The sequence below is a fragment of the Dipodomys merriami genome, unplaced genomic scaffold, assembly GCF_024711535.1.
Source record: "Dipodomys merriami isolate MVZ:Mamm:240054 unplaced genomic scaffold, mDipMer1.0.p SCAF_62, whole genome shotgun sequence".
Classification (NCBI taxonomy): Eukaryota; Metazoa; Chordata; class Mammalia; order Rodentia; family Heteromyidae; genus Dipodomys; species Dipodomys merriami.
This window is the reverse complement of record NW_027206202.1, coordinates 2,052,147-2,067,204: the sequence shown is the minus strand read 5'-3', so window position 1 is coordinate 2,067,204 and position 15,058 is coordinate 2,052,147. Positions and strand designations below refer to the sequence as shown.

The window sequence follows — 15,058 nt, the reverse complement described above, 5'->3', positions numbered from 1 at the left end:
AGTTGACAATTACAGCCATATGGTTGTCTACAAACAGCAACTACAGGCAGGTTAAGTTAGTTTAAAATTTTATTTTTTTTATTTTTTTTAATATTTTTATGTAATAAAAAGTAAAAGTCCTTGTCCAACCATCCTTGTGGGGCATCTGTCTGTCTCTCACGCAGGTCTCAAGTTAATGGGGAAGAAAAGAACAGAGGGGCCCAAGTTTGCAGTTATAAATAATAGAAAATAAAAGATCTTCCGTCTCCAGCGGGGGGAATAGATGGAAAGATGGGAGGGCGAGATTAGGTGGGAACTGGCAGGGGCAGAGCAGGAACCTCCCCCACCCCTGCGGGACCCTGGCCTTGCCCACTTCAAGGTCTCTCCCATTCAAGGTGCTTGGCAGGAATTCCCCAGCTCCCCTGGGGAAAGGGGAATTTGGGGGGTGGGGTGGGGGGCTGGGACTGGTCCGAGCTGCTGGGGGAAGAGACATAGATCACTCTTCCCTCCGCTCATGGAGGTCTCAGGTCGCGGCCAGGACAATCTTCAGTTCCCCGGGGGGTGGAAGGGGAGCTGCTGGGAGGGATGAGATTGAACTGGTTGGAGGGGAAAGAGAAGAGAGCAGGAGCATTAGAACCCGAGCAGCTGTCCCTCCATCAATGCGTCCGGGGGGCTGGGGAGGAGTGGGGAGGAGCGGCCTCCTTAAGGTGTCTCATGGGGCTGGTCAGAAGCACAGGTCAATCGCTGTTTCCCAGTAAGCCAGAGCCCTTACTCGTGTGCCCAGCTCAGCCCCCCACACCCCAGCCTGGCCCTGTCTGCTGCGCTGACCTTACCTCGGCTAAGTCAGGAGGCAGTCGGGGTCACTGAGAGCTGGGGAGGCAGTGGGGAGGGGGGCTGCTGGATCACAACTGAGCGAGGACGGAGGGAAGCAAAGGACAGAGCCAGGAGCAAGCCCCTGGCGGCGGCGACTGTGGCTTCTGCCCACCCTACATACTTCACAGACAGGTGCAGGTCGGCGGGCGCCCTGTGGGACAGCCCTGCCTCCAAGACCCCTCACTCCCCACCCAGAACCCGTGCATCCTGCCCCACCTGCAGCCCCTCAGCTCTTCCATGCCAAATTCCCCCAGCTAACGAGAACTCACGAATCCTGTCATCGGCTCCTCCTGGAAATCCAGGCGCCTGGCCAGGCTGCTCACCTTGGGGGTGTCCGATGTAGGGATAGGGTGAGGGTGTGGAAGCTGAGAGTGCAGGTACCCCACTCGGGGGTACTGCGCCTTGGGGGGGCCCCCCATGGCCCTGGGTGGGGTGCAGCAGCATCACCTGGGGCGGGTGGGGAGCCCCAGGGTGCGGGGGCGGGGCTGCTGTGACTCCAGTTTGGACATGGGCCTGCAGGGGAGAGAGGACACAAGGAGCACTAGGAAGCCTGGTGGGCAGCACTCCTGCAAGGGTATCCAGCCACTCGGACAAAGACCCAGAAGCAGCAGTCCCCTGGCTCTTACCTGGGTAACATGGGCCATGTTGGTGAAGCCGTGGGGCAGCTGCTGGTGGGGATGGATGGCATATACAGCGGCTGGCTGGGGGAAGCTGCTCTGAGGGGACTGGGCAGAAGGTCCCGGTGGCAGAGATGGTGGCGTGCCCGTCAGGGCCCCTGGGTGGTACAGATTCTGCTGTGGCTGTCCACTGCCCAGGTGTGGGGCCTGTCCCGCCTGATGCTGTCAAGACAGAGTAGATAACATGAGTACCACACACTCTGGCTGACCCCGTCTCCCAGAGAATCACCCTGCTCCACTCTCTTCCAGCCACCCATTTCTGCCCCAACTACTCAAACCCCCTGACAGCAGGCACCTGGACGGGACTGGGGGCCGCATGCTGGGACTGCGGCTGGCTCCCAGTAGGCGTGGTGGCCGGCTGCGGCTGGTGAGCATGGAGCTGCGTGGCATGGTGTGGATAGGACTGGTGAACAGTGGCTGCAGTGGAAAGGAGGGAGACTGAGTGCTGAGCACACCAGAGAGGTGAGGAACATAGCCCAGGGCAGGGCAGGGCAGGGCAGGGCAGGGCAGGGCAGGGCAGGGCAGGGCAGGGCGGGGCGGGGCAGGGCAGGGCAGGGCAGGGCGGGGCGGGGCGGGGCAGGGGTACTCACCATAGAGGGCTTGGGGGGTGGGCTGCTCTGCAGAAGGGTACTGAGGAGTGGAGGATGACACAATGGCCGGGGGGTGGCTACCCGACGTTAGCATACGTTGGTTGCTTTGAAGCATGGGGGCAAACACCGGCTGGCAGGACGAAGAACAAGAGCACTCAGCACTTGCTCAGTGACCATGTGCCCAGCACCGCTTGGGGCTCAGCAGTTCCCTCTACTCATCTAAAATCCACATTAACTCTGCCATGCAGATGTCACTTTACATTTAAGATGCAGGATGACAATAATGCTTTGCAACAGACATGAACCCCACCAGAGCCAACTGCCCAGCTAGCCACTACCACCCAGAGCTCACGGCCTTCTCTCCTCTATTGCTCCTGTGCCCCAGTCACCTGTGAGGGGTAGTGGGCCATAGGCTGCATCATTGCAGGCTGGCCGGGGAACTGCTGCGGATTGTAAGGGATGTACGAAGAGTAAGGTGTGGCAGCCACCAAGGGTGGGCCAGCAGCAGCGGCCGCCTGCATCATGGGAGGGGCTGAGGCTGGCTGGTGTTGGTCCGAGCGCTGAGCGGGGAGAGAGCCTGCGCAGGGGAAGCAAATAGAGCAGAGCTCCAGCTCCATCGGCCAGAAGCTATCAGGCTGTCCCACTGGCTGTCCCTCCTCACCCTGCTCACCTTTTGCACCCCGGTACTTGCCCTGCTGCCCAGGCACTGAATTGGATACAGGATACGGATACATCTGAGGTGCCTAGGGACGAGAACAGACGAGGCTAAATGAAGGGCATGCTCACACACACACATCCATAATGGGCCTGAGCCAGTCTCTCAGAAACCAGTCTCCTACCTGCACAGCTGGTCCCATATGGATCTGAGGTATGTAGGAGATGTACTGTGGGCTGTAGAGCCCACTCTGGCCTGCTGTCAGCACCGGGATGGAGGGAGTTGAGTGAGTGCGAGGCCCTGGAGAAGTTGGAGTACTGGTAGATTTGTTCTGAAAGAGACAAGTTAGGACATTTTACTCCCACATGCCCAGCTCAGCCCTGCCTATGTAACAGTGCTGTGTGCCATGTGTGTTCTGCACATTCTTAATTAAGCCTCACAGTAGACCCTGAAGAAACAGGAAGAGAGACTATGCGACTTGTCATGTAGGCATGTCAGCTGGCTTAAGTAAAGCCGTCGCTCCAAATGACCTCAATCCAATGTTTTATGGGCCAAATACCAGGAACCAGAAACCCACCAATAGCTGCCAGACTCATGAGGACCCCTTAATGACCAGCGCTGGAGATCTTTCTTCCTCATCAATCCAACCCCTGCTACCCCCTCTTCCTACACATACACAGTGGCTCCTTTGCACCACCCGGCAAGCCCAGCACAATGGCAGCGAGTGCTTCCCCTCTGCTGCCCTCCCGCCCCACCTCTCCCATGTCTCCTATCTCACCACAGATAATAGAGGCTTTGTGGGATTAAACTCCTTGGCGTTGGGGTTCAACGTTGATTTCTTTACTTGTCTATAAGAGAAAATGTCATCAGTTTCATGGCCTGCCCTTCACCACCCAGCCCCCACCGGCCCCCACCGCACTCACTCAGCAACAGGGCCCTCATCTTTGTCATCTCCCTTGATAAGGCCCACTGGGGGGCTGCCAGTCTGGCTCGGGCAAGGTGGTGGAGGCTGCTCGGAACCCTCAGCGCCTCCTGCTGATGCTAGAGGTGCTTTGTCTTCTTTATCCGATACGGACTCCGTCTTCGAGGAGACTGGAGACCCCATGGACTCTGAAGTTAATAGACCATCGACCTCCTTCTCCTTCCCTTTGGCCTCCTCCTTTAAGATCCGGGGAGAAAAAGGATCCAGGCTGGTCTCAGGGGAGCTGGGGGGCTGAAGCTGGAAGGAGGAGGACACATACACATCAAGTACTGTCCAGTTGGCCCCAGGCCCTGCCTCCTCCAGGTCCTCCTAGTTTGAGCTCTTCTTTTTCTTTTCCACCCACTGGGTACTTTGCCTCTGATGCAGTTCTCACACTACTGCATACTGCCAAGCCCAGCTCCTTCCCATGCCATGCTCACCTTGAACTGGGCCCCAAACTTCCTTAGTTCTTCCAGTTGAAATCGTTTCTGTTCATTTTGAAGGCCAGAGACTAGGAGAAAAAGAGGAAAATATATAAATACATACATCACAACCAGGCTCTGGTAGCTCATGCCTGTAATCCTAGTTATTCAGGAAGCAAAGATTCTGAGTATCACAGTTCAAAACCAGTCTGAGCAAGAGTCTGTGACTTTTTTTTTTTTTAAGTCTTTTTTTGTTGTTTTTTTGGTTTGTTTTTTTTTGTCGGTTGTGGGCCTGAACTCTGGGCCTGGGCACTATCCCTCAGCTCTTCAGCTCAAGGTTAGCCCTCTACCACTTAAGCCACAGTGCCATTTCCAGCTTTTTCTGCTTATGTGGTGCTGAAGAATCGAACCCAGGGCCTCAGGCATGCAAGGCAAAGGCTCTACCACTGAGCCACGTTTCCAGCCCAAGAGTCTGTGAGACTCTTATCTCCAATTAGCCACCAAAAAACCAGAAGTGGAGTTGTGGCTCAAAGTGGTAGAGCACTAGCCTTTAGCAGAAAAGCTCAGGGACAGTGAGTTCAAGCCTCATGAACAACAAGAACAACAACAAAAAATAGAACATGCATTCTTTTCACAGGACTCGTAACCCAGAGGACAAGAAACCAAGGAAAAACACAAGAGCTCTTGAGAACTCCAACAGGAATTAGGGTCAAAGGGCTGATAGAAACTGTTTCCAATTGCCAAGGAACTTCTAACTGAAATGCTCTCCCAAACAAAAAAGCATTAGGCTCCAGAGGAGTAAACCATTCTCACCTTTCCCAGCTATCCGGGCCAGGTCCTGGGGCTCCAGGGTCCTGCCAGGCTCCTTGGGTGGGAGTTCTTTTACTGAGAAGAGAGACATGCCTAAAGGTTCTCCTGTTCAGAACCAAATTGAAAATTGTCCACAGCCCTCAACCGTCTCGGCTCTTACCATCTGTGGGGGCCAGTGAGATCTTCGGAGAAGCTGGGGTAATAGAGCCTGCTCCAGGATCCACAACTGACGTGACAGGGATGGAGGCTGCAGAAGTTGCTACTGCCGAGCCAATGGGGGGCTCAGGACAAGGAGCTGAGATTGGGGCAGGGACAGCAGACTTGGGAGAGCGTGGGGGGTACATCCGTCCCACTGGAAGAAAAGGGAGAGCTGTTCGATGGTTACCGCTGGTCAATAAGCAGAGAATGCAGGGTACTTTCTAAAAGCTTACAAATCTCTTATACTAGGAGCCCAAACTCAAAGTCTACAAGGCCAAGACAGATAACATCAGGAGGCAAATGGCCTCAGTGTGCACCAGAAGGACCAGAAGGCTGCTATCATGCAGGATCAGTGCCGGCAGAACTTTCTACACCTCAAAAGAAATTGGACATTTCTATGACTTCTCCTGTATTAATAAGCTGAAAAATTAAAATCTAAACAAAATACATCTGCCAGCCACCATTTGCTAGGTTGGAATTTCTGTACTCTAGGGAAACGGAGAAACTCTCTTCCCAATAGGACAAATTCAACTTCTCCCCACTCCGGCATCTATCTTCAACCTGTTGCTCCTTCCACCATTCCACCTTATTTATTTGTCTCTGTATAAATTTCCACCCACTTCTTCACCCAGCATGATGAAGCTTTTACCTGCAGCAGGGGGTGGAACAGAAGCTTCTCCGGAAGGCCTACTGTTAGGTGAAGACAGAGTCTTAGCACCTCTCAGAGGCCGCTGTGCCTTGGGAGACATGCGGGAAGGACCTTAAAAAAAAAAGGCAAGAAGTGGTGCTGTGGCTCAAGTGGTAGAACACTAACCTTGAGCTGAAGAGCTGAGGGACAGCGCTCAGGCTCAGTTCAAGCCCCACAACCGACCAAAAAAAGGTGAAGAGAAACACAGAGCACCTGCTGTTATATCACCACTGATGCATTCAATCTCCTCCCAACCCACCTACTTATACACTTCCCACATTCTGTGGTGCAGAACTCACCTCCATTGATACCACGAGTCTCAGACCCGGGGCCGGGGCTGCTGCTGTCCAGGTGATGAGGACCACGAGGTGGCAGTGAGCTAAGGCCAGGCCGACCGCCTCGAGAACTGCTACACCGAACTCCTCCCCGGGGACCTTCCCGAACGCGCTGAGGCAAAGGGATATACTTCCCCTCCCTGAAGAAAGGTTCAAGTAAGGACAAAAGTGGCTATAAAATGCATTTTTGGCAACACAACACGCACACTCCTCACTCTGGCTACTTTCACTATCCCACCTGAAGTTCTGTCCCTCTTCAATGTACTGTGGTTTCAAGCTTGGGATATTACTACATTGCATCAACCCTGACACAAACCCACTGGCAGTGCTCAAAGCCTAAGTTCAAGCCCCAGGATTTGGGGGTGGGGGAGGGAGAGAGAGCTCAACAGGCTAGCCAAGTCCTTGGACCCCACTGTGAGAACCAAACAGCTCCAGATGCCCAAAGGCATTACCTGGATGCCAGGCTGGGGCTCTCCCGCCCTGACCCCTGCCGCTGGACTGCACTATGCTTTTCTTCCTCTGTGCGCCCATCCTCATTTTCCATGGCGATTCGTAGACGATACTGGGGACTCGACTCAATTTCTCGAGCCAGTTGGGCTGCACGCAGCTCCCGCTGACGGAACTCTTCTGAGTTGTCTTTTTCTAAGGGCACCCTGAAAGAACATCCATTATCAGCATTTTTAACAAGCCCACAGATACAGATATGTCAGTGTTTAATTTCTTCAACCATTATTTTTTCTTTTCCAGTGCTAGGAATCAAACTCAGAGCCTCACAAGTGTTAGGCAAGTACTCTGCCCTAGCGTAATTAGCATATTCATATATTCACTCACACAGTGCTCCTGGGTGTGAATTCAGGGTCTTGTGCTTGCCAAGGAGGCACTCTAACTTGAGCCACACCCCCAGCCCAGCCAACATATACTTAACATCTACTAGGTCCCAGGGTAAAGTACCAAGATATATCTGAATGTAAAGTTCACAATGCATAAATACGAGGGAAAAACTACAGAGAAACAGAAAACAAGTCACTATCCACAGTGTGGCCTAGTCAGAAAATCTTGTTTTTATTTATATCCTTTAAAAATGATCTTTTAGGGCTGGGAGGTTGGCTCAGTGGTAGAGTGCTTGCCTTGCATGCATGAGGCCCTGGGTTCGATTCCTCAGTACCACATAAACAGAAAAAGCCGGAAGTGGCACTGTGGCTCAAGAGGTAGAGTACTAGCCTTGAGCTGAAGAGCTGAGGGACAGTGCCCAGGCCCAGAGTTCAGGCCTCACAACCGACAAAAAATAAAAAAATAAAATAAAATAAAATAAAATGATCTTTTAAGTAGTTGTATAAAGGGGTGTTAATTCAACATTAGTTTATAAGCATAAAGTGCTTTGATCAATGTCTTTGAGGGAGCAAGTCACAAAGCAGAAAAACTATATACTAGGGCTGGGAATGTGGCTTAGTGGTAAAGTGCTTGCCTGCATAGCATAGATGAAGCCCTGGGTTTGATTCCTCAGTACCACAGAAAAAACCAGAAGTGGTGCTGTGGCTCAAGTGGTAGAGTGCTAGAGTGTTAAGTCTTGAGCAAAAGAAGCTCAGGGACAGTGTCCAGGCCCTGAGTTCAAGCCCAAGACTGGACAAAAAAAAAAAAAAAAAAAAGAATTACATTCTACCAAGCAATTTACCCTCTCTATTGGTGAGCACACCCTCCAATGCCCCACGGAGGAACGCCAAGACACTTACGTGTAAGAGGAGAGACTGCTGTCGTAGGTGGTCTTCACGCCATAGTTCTCCTCATTGAATTTGAACATTTCATTGGGGTCCCATCCATTGGACTAAGGAGGGGAAAATGGGGAACGTTTGAAATCCGAAGGGAAAGGAATATTTGACAAGCCATTTTCTTCCATCACATTGCCAAACCCCAAGCAATATCAAGTTGAACTGCCAATGAGTAGCACAAACTTCTAAGTTTGAAGGCCTAGGACCTAACAAACCCATTTCTAGGTTTAAGGCCTAAGCAAGTCTAACATATTTGCACAACTTTATATGGTTCTAAAATAGCAATACTGGGCTGGGAAGGTAGCTCAGTGGTAGAGCGCTTGCCTTGCATGCCAGAGGCCCTGGGTTCAATTCCTCAGCACCACATAAGCAAAAAGAAAAAAGCCGGAAGTGGGCTGTGGCTCAAGTGGTAGAGCGCTAGCCTTGACCTGAAGAGCTGAGGGACAGCGCCCAGGCCCAGAGTTCAGGCCCCATGACCGGACCCCCCAAAAAAATAAAAATAAAAATAAATAAAATAGCAATACTTGTTAAATTTTACTTATTTACCTATTTGGTAAAACCTTAGGGTTTTGTTGTTATATAACTTAGGCCAGGCTTGAAGTCTACATAACCTAAGCAGCCCTCCTGCCTTTGCTTTCCAGGTACTGCAATTAGAAGTGTACCACCAAGCCAGATGCTAGTGGCTCACACCTATAATCCTAGCTACTCACAAGATTGAGACCTAAGGATTACAGCTTCTGTGAGTCTGTGGGACTCTTTTATAAACTACTCAGAAAGAGATGGAAGTGGCACTGTAGCTCAAGTGGTAGAACACTAGCCTTGAGCACAAAGAAGCTCAGGGACAAAGCTCAGGACAGAGTTCAAGTCCCAGGACCAGCAAAACACAAAAACAACAAAAACGCCACAAGTGTGCACCACTACACCTGGCTTGTGAGACTTCTATAAATAACAAAATAATGGTAACAAAACACATCAAAAAGGCAAAGAACAAGCCGGGCGCCGGTGGCTCACTCCTGTAATCCTAGCTACTCAGGAGACTGAGATCTGAGGATCACGGTTCAAAGCCAGCTTGAGCAGGAAAACCCATGAAAACTCTTATCTCCAATAAACCACTCAGAAAAACAGGAGTGGCGCTGTGGCTCAAGTGGTAGAGCCTTGAGCTGAACAGCTGAGGGACAGTGCTCAGGCCCAGAGTTCAAGCCCCATGAACGACCAAAAAAAAAAAAAAAAAAAAAGGCAAAGAATAAATACAGTTTGGTGTGTATTCATAATTAAAAGAAACAAACTAGTTCCATGTATAACACGAAAAGCTCAACAAGACAAGGAAAGCAAAATTTTCTGCAAACGAATACCAAAAAAATGTCAAAAGTAGTTGTTTTTAAGAAAAGAAATGGGCCTATATAGAAGCACTTTTTAAACCTGTAGTACTGATTTAAATTTTAAAAAAGCCACAAAGCAAATATCAACTCCCAATTAGTACACTGATAAGCTTTGTTTTAATATTTCCTAAATTTTTGTATTTGAGCACTATAAACAGGCAACAGTATTTCCCCTCCTCCTCTTTTCTAACAATCAACACCTGGTACAAAAAAGGAATCTCACTGCCAACAACCCCCATACTCTGGCTACCCCGCTGCTCAGGAAGGGAGACTATACCATGTCAGACTCGAGATCATAGTCATCGCTGTTGCTGTCACCACCCTCCCAGCGCTGAAGCACCTTCTCTTTGTGCTCGCCGTTCACTTTTGAGTTCATAGCAATGGCTGAGTCCGTGAACTTGTCTGTGGAGCAGAGTAGATAATCAGAAGTCAGGTGGTACCTGACAGCTTTCTTGCCTCTCAGTCTCACTCCAACAACACTCCCATAAGTAGTTAAGAAACAAAAATGGGCCGGGCACTGGTGGCTCACGCCTGTAATCCTAGCTACTCAGGAGGCTGAGATCTGAGGATCGCGGTTCAAAGCCAGCCCGGGCAGGAGAGACCGTGAGACTCCTATCTCCAATAAACCACCAGAAAACCGGAAGTGGCGCTGTAGCTCAAGTGGTAGAGCGCTCGCTTTGAGCTGAAGAGCTGAGGGACAGCGCCCAGGCCCAGAGTTCAAGCCCCACGGCTGACAAAAAAAAAAAAAAAATGGGGCTGGGAAAGTGGCTCAGTGGTAGAGACTTGCCTTGCATACATGGGTTCGATTCCTTAGCACCACATAAGCAAAAAGAAAAAAAGCAGGAAGGGGCACTGTGGCTCAAGTGGTAGAGTGCTCGCCTTGAGCTGAAGAGCTCAGGGACAGTGCCTAGGCCCAGAGTTCAAGCCCAACAACTGACCCCCCTCTCCCCCCCAAAAAAGGAAACAAAGACAAACAAAAAAACCCAGGGGCGGGCAGCAGTGGCTCTCGCCTGTAATCCTAGCTACTCAGGAGGTTGAGATCTGAGGATTGCAGTTCAAAGCCTGATCTGAAAGCAAAGTCCATGAGACTCTTTAACTTCAATTAACCACAAGACAACCTGAAGTGGTGCTGTGGCTCAAGCGGTAGACCGCTTGTCTTGAGCTGAAGAGTGCAGGGACAGCGCCCAACCCAGAGTTCTAGCCCCACGGCCCAAAAAAAAAAAAAAAGACTTCCCTCTACCCACAGAGTTGATCTGTCACCACAGCCTAGCACAATACCTTTAGTAGCATAATTGAAGTCAACATTTCGGAAGTGGACAAGCATGACATCACTTGGCTTAAACACCATGGTGTCTACAATGTCCTCACGACGAGGGCCACCCGCTGGCTCAGATGCTTTCCGGTGCACAGCATCTACTGCCAGCTCAAACTACAAAAGCAACATTGCCCAACAAACATAGGTCAGTATTAAGAAATATAAATGCAAAACGATGATCATTTCCCTTTTACCCTTTCTAAATCTTTCCCAATACTACATTCTCACATGCCCTGTGTGCTCCACTAAACTACAGGGCTTAGAAAAAAAGAAAAAAAATCTCAAACTTAAAATTTTAACTAAAAAACTTAAGGTCTACAAGAATGGTAAAAGTATTGTCTGATAGTTTTTCTTTAATACATCTTCCTTCCATGCAATTCCAAAAATAAGCCAACTTGAGTAAACTGACCTTTGAGCTCAGAGTCTTGAAAATGCCTTCATAGGTAGTGCCATTCTTCACCTTTACATCACAAGTGGAGCCCTAGGAGGGTGGGAAGGGTGAGAAGACCCCAAAAATCTCATGGATCTCATTCCTCAATCACCCTAGGCATTAAAGTCCTCACTTACCACCACAGCTGTCAGGAAATGCAGCATCCTGGAATTATTATAGACACCTTCAAACACCTGTCGGTAACATCAGATGGAGAGGAAATAAAGAAGCAGCCAGCAAACGCCAACTTTCTAAACGACCACTCACAGCTCCCTTGTCAGGCTGAACCACAAGTCTTGTTAGCCCATTTGTCTATCACTGCATCTAGCATGCCTTATATACCCATACGAATGTTATTTAGTTCTTCGTACTTTATACAAGCAGAAAAAAAGGCACTCACAGGTGACTGTGGGGGTCCCTTTCCTGTGCTCTGTCCCCTGTAAGGGAAAAAAAAAAAAAGGTCATTAATGGTAAATCCCAAAAGCACCTATCATGAAGTTGTTTAGTCAGTAAGGTTTCCAATCTCTCATGTAAATGAAGGAGTGGGCATTAAATGATAAAACATTTCCTCCAAATGACAGTTAAAAAAATAAAAAAAACCCTAAACCAACAAATGGCTGTCAATTGCTCTAAAAGCCAATACAACAGCCTGCTCACTTTCTTCAACGGGCCAGGGTTGACTTGTTTCTACGGACCGATGGCACAGTATTCTAAGAAGCAGTAACCCGCTCCGGACCGGGAAGGTGAAAAGCTCAGAGGTGCAGATGCACAGCTACTTAGCTCAGGCACATTACCTCCTCAAATGTACAAACCATTTTCGGCAACCTTAGGTCCTCAACCCTGAGAGGAGGGCTATCTCCCTCCACACTCCACCCTTTCACCGTCATTATTCATTCGGCCTGTTACCCACACTGCAGGGGTCACCGATCGCCAGGTAACACTGCTCCTCGATGGCTGATGTAACCGGCGGTTGAGGAGGGCGGCGAGGGGGCCGTTGGCGGGGCCGGGGGACAGCGCAGCCGCAAAAGCCATCCACCGGGAGGCCTCGCCCGGTCTGCGCCTGCGCACTAAAGCCCACGGGGGCCTCTTCAACCCCCCCCTCCCGCGAAAACGACCCACTGCGCCTGCGTGTGCACCGCCGCTCGCAATCGCATTGACACACCACCCCACGGAACGGTGCGCTCCTCGCCCGCCAACACCGGACGCACCTTTCCATGCACACTACCGGCCCCAGCCCGACGCGCGACCGGGACACGGATATGCCCGGGTCACAAGACGGAGCATCCGCGCGCACGTAGGCCAAGGGCGCGCGCGCGCGCCGGAGGTTCCCAGCCCGCAGTCCGCCCCGCCGGCCCTCCTTCCGCGCCCCCGCCCACTCGGCTCCCCGCTTACTGGCCAGACCGGGAAGGGGGAGGGAGCAACCCGCTCCAAGTCCCTCCCTCCCCATTGGCCAAACTGTGGGCCGCGCGCCCCCCTCCATTGGCCAGAGCCGGGGACCCCTTCCCGGAGCTGACACCTCATTGGCTGCAGCCGGGGACCGCGAGACCCCTCCGTGGTAATGGAGCCGGGGACCCCGATCGCCTCCTCGCCCCCCCAACGCCCCGTGCCCGCGATGCTGGCAGGACGCGCCCCGCCTCCCCACGGGGCCGCGGCCCGGGCTCGGCCCCCGGGAACCGAGCGCGGCTCCGGGATCCCGGATGCGACCCGCCACCCTTTCTCTCCAACCTGTTGGGACGCCCAGGGGAGCCTCCCCTCGGCTTCCCGGGGTTCCTCACCGCCCGGCGCCGCGGCCGAGGGCCGGGCTGGGGGCGCGCCCCACCGGAACCGCGCCGCCGCCTCCTGCCGGCAGCCCGGCTCCCCCACCCGGAAGCCCGCCCTCCTCACCTGGCGCTGCCGATGGCGGCGGCCCCCGGCCTCTCCTGATGCGGCGGCGGCGGCGGCGCTAAGACGCCTTCGGCTCCCCGGCGAAGCCCGCTCCCAGCCGCGGGCCCCAGGCAGGGGGAGGCGGTGACGGGAGGCCCCGGCGGAGCCGCCGTGACGGCCAGCGGCCCCGGGAGGCCGCCGTTGGGAGGGCTGGTGCCGCCGGGAGGCCGGCGGGCTACGGCCTGTTGCGTGGGGGGCGGCTGCTGGGGTTGGGAGGTCTGTTGTGGCGGCTGAGGCTTCAACATGATGGCAGCGTCCGGAAAGGGAATGAAGAGGGAAGGGAGGGAGAGAGGGGGCCGGGGTTGGAGCCCCGCCGGGGAGCGCGGGAAGCGGAGGGGATCGGGAAGCCGGGGACCCGCCGTTGGCGGGCGGGCTGGGGGGGGGGGGAGCCCCGCGGAGCCGGGGATAGGTAGAGAAGACCGCGGCGCGAGGGAGCGCCGCGAGGCGGAAGGGGAGGGGGGTCTCTCGGGCCGGAGGAAAGCGAGAGGGTGCGAGTCGGGCCTGGCGCGCGTGCGCGTCGCCGGGAGGCGGGCGGGGGAGGAGCGGGCGGGCGCTCCGCAAGGGGAGGGGCGCGAGGTGGGAGCGCGGCGTGAGGCGACCGGGGCGGTTGGCTCCGGTGGGAGCGGGGTGGGGGGGGGGAGAGGAGGAAGTCGGTGAACCCCGCGCCCCCGGCCCTTCAGGTAGGTAAGGAGTAGCGCGGGCGCGCTCAACGCGCGCCAAGTTTAGAGTCTCTAAGGTCTCAGGCAGCCTTAGACGCGGGCAGCGGCCGTCGCTTCACAATGAGCGTGTGTGAAACGCGAGGGGAGGAGCCCAAGGCAGCAGAGAGGAAGATCCGGTGGCCACGCCCACGCCGCCGGCGTCACGTCAGGATTCTTCCGCTGTGGTGTGAGGTGTACGTCATAACGTAAAGCTCTTCCGCCAGGAAAAAGACCTCCCTCCTCCTCCCCCCCCCCCCCCCACACACACACCGGTAGCTGTTCACGTAGCCAGGTAGCAGGCCTCCTGAGCAGGTAGTCCCTTCATCTGCTGTACGTAAAAGATTAGTGAGCTAAATTAGAGTGATCCGTTTGAACGTGCTCATCCTGCCACACAGATGTGTGCCCATTTCTGAATTAAGTTCCCGTGGCTCTTTTAAATCTTAAATTGTGGCTTGACCACGCGCGACAAGGAGCCCTCAACAAGGCAGATTGCCAGGCGCCGGTGGCTCACGTGCATAACCCTCGCCACTCAGGGAGCTGAGATCTGAGGATGGCCGTTCTGCCAACCCGGGCCGAAAAGCCAAGGAGACTCTTCTTACCTCCAAAAAACTACTCCAAAAAAGCCGGTTGAGCAAAAGGCTCCAGGAACAGCACCCCGGCCGTCAGTTCAAGCTCCAGCCCAGGCCAAAAAAAAAAAAGGCACTAAGTTGGATGCCAGTGGCTTATGCTTGTAATCCTAGCTACTCAGGAGACTCAGATCTGAGGATCACGATTTGAAGCCAGCCTTGGGAGGAATGTCCATGAGGCTCTTATCTCCAATTAACCACCTAGAAAGCCAGAAGTAGAACTGTGGCTCCCATGGTATAGCACCAGCTTTGAACAACAAAAAAAAAGGGGGGAGAGGGGGAGGGTGTACTGGGAATGTGGCTCAGTGGTAGAGTGCTTGCCTAACATTCATGAAGCCCTAGATTCCATTCCTCAGTACCACATAAACAGAAAAAGCTGTGAGTGTTGCTGTGGCTCAAGTGGTAGAGTGCTAGTCTTGAGCAAAAGAAGCTCAGGGACAGAGTTCAAGCCCCAGGACTGTCCAATATAGGTGACTCACACATATAATCCAAGCTATTCAAGCCAGCTTAGATCTTAAGGCTGGGGCTCAAAGCCAACCCTAGCAGGGAAGTCTTTGGAACTCTAATCTCAACCACCAGAAAACCAGAAACAGAGCTGTGGCTCAAAGTGGTAGAGGGCTAGCCTTGAGGAAAAGTGCGCACAGACAGCACTCAGGCACTGAGTTCAAGCCCCAAGGCTGACCAAAAAAAAAAAAAATCTAAGGGACAGGGCCCAGGCCCTGGGTTTCTAGCC

The 15,058-nt window shown here is 53.2% G+C and overlaps 1 protein-coding gene across 23 annotated transcripts; it reads right to left on the bottom strand.

Annotated features, from left to right (window-relative positions):
* Positions 1–51: 51 nt before the first annotated feature.
* Positions 52–13,432, bottom strand: LOC138815020 (ataxin-2-like protein). 23 transcript variants are annotated; one of them, XM_070004230.1, is made up of 24 exons: positions 12,963–13,432; positions 11,479–11,515; positions 11,216–11,272; positions 11,058–11,129; positions 10,612–10,762; positions 9,611–9,735; positions 7,919–8,010; positions 6,641–6,841; positions 6,153–6,328; positions 5,815–5,925; positions 5,128–5,337; positions 4,971–5,042; positions 4,176–4,246; positions 3,698–3,993; positions 3,553–3,622; positions 2,959–3,105; positions 2,790–2,862; positions 2,509–2,696; positions 2,120–2,249; positions 1,825–1,946; positions 1,479–1,691; positions 1,122–1,365; positions 813–972; positions 52–552 (listed from the first exon to the last, which is right to left on the bottom strand). In XM_070004230.1, exons 1-23 carry the CDS (start codon positions 13,244–13,246, stop codon positions 818–820), a joined length of 3,297 nt encoding a protein of 1,098 aa, XP_069860331.1. In that variant the 5' UTR covers positions 13,247–13,432; the 3' UTR covers positions 52–552; positions 813–817. The 23 variants fall into 23 exon arrangements, with proteins under 23 accessions (XP_069860331.1, XP_069860348.1, XP_069860338.1 ...); XM_070004247.1 differs by having other exon boundaries at positions 813–849; positions 1,176–1,365; XM_070004229.1 differs by having other exon boundaries at positions 488–575.
* Positions 13,433–15,058: the final 1,626 nt, after the last annotated feature.

Excerpts from the sequence above, each read along its gene's own strand:
- LOC138815020 (XM_070004230.1), bottom strand. The coding sequence starts at position 13,246 with ATGTTGAAGCCTCAGCCGCCACAACAGACCTCCCAACCCCAGCAGCCG. Across the intron at positions 11,130-11,215 it reads ATTTCCTGACAGCTGTGGTG|GGCTCCACTTGTGATGTAAA; the intron begins GTAAGTGAGGAC and ends CCACCCTCCTAG. Across the intron at positions 8,011-9,610 it reads ATGATCTCGAGTCTGACATG|TCCAATGGATGGGACCCCAA; the intron begins GTATAGTCTCCC and ends TCCCCTCCTTAG.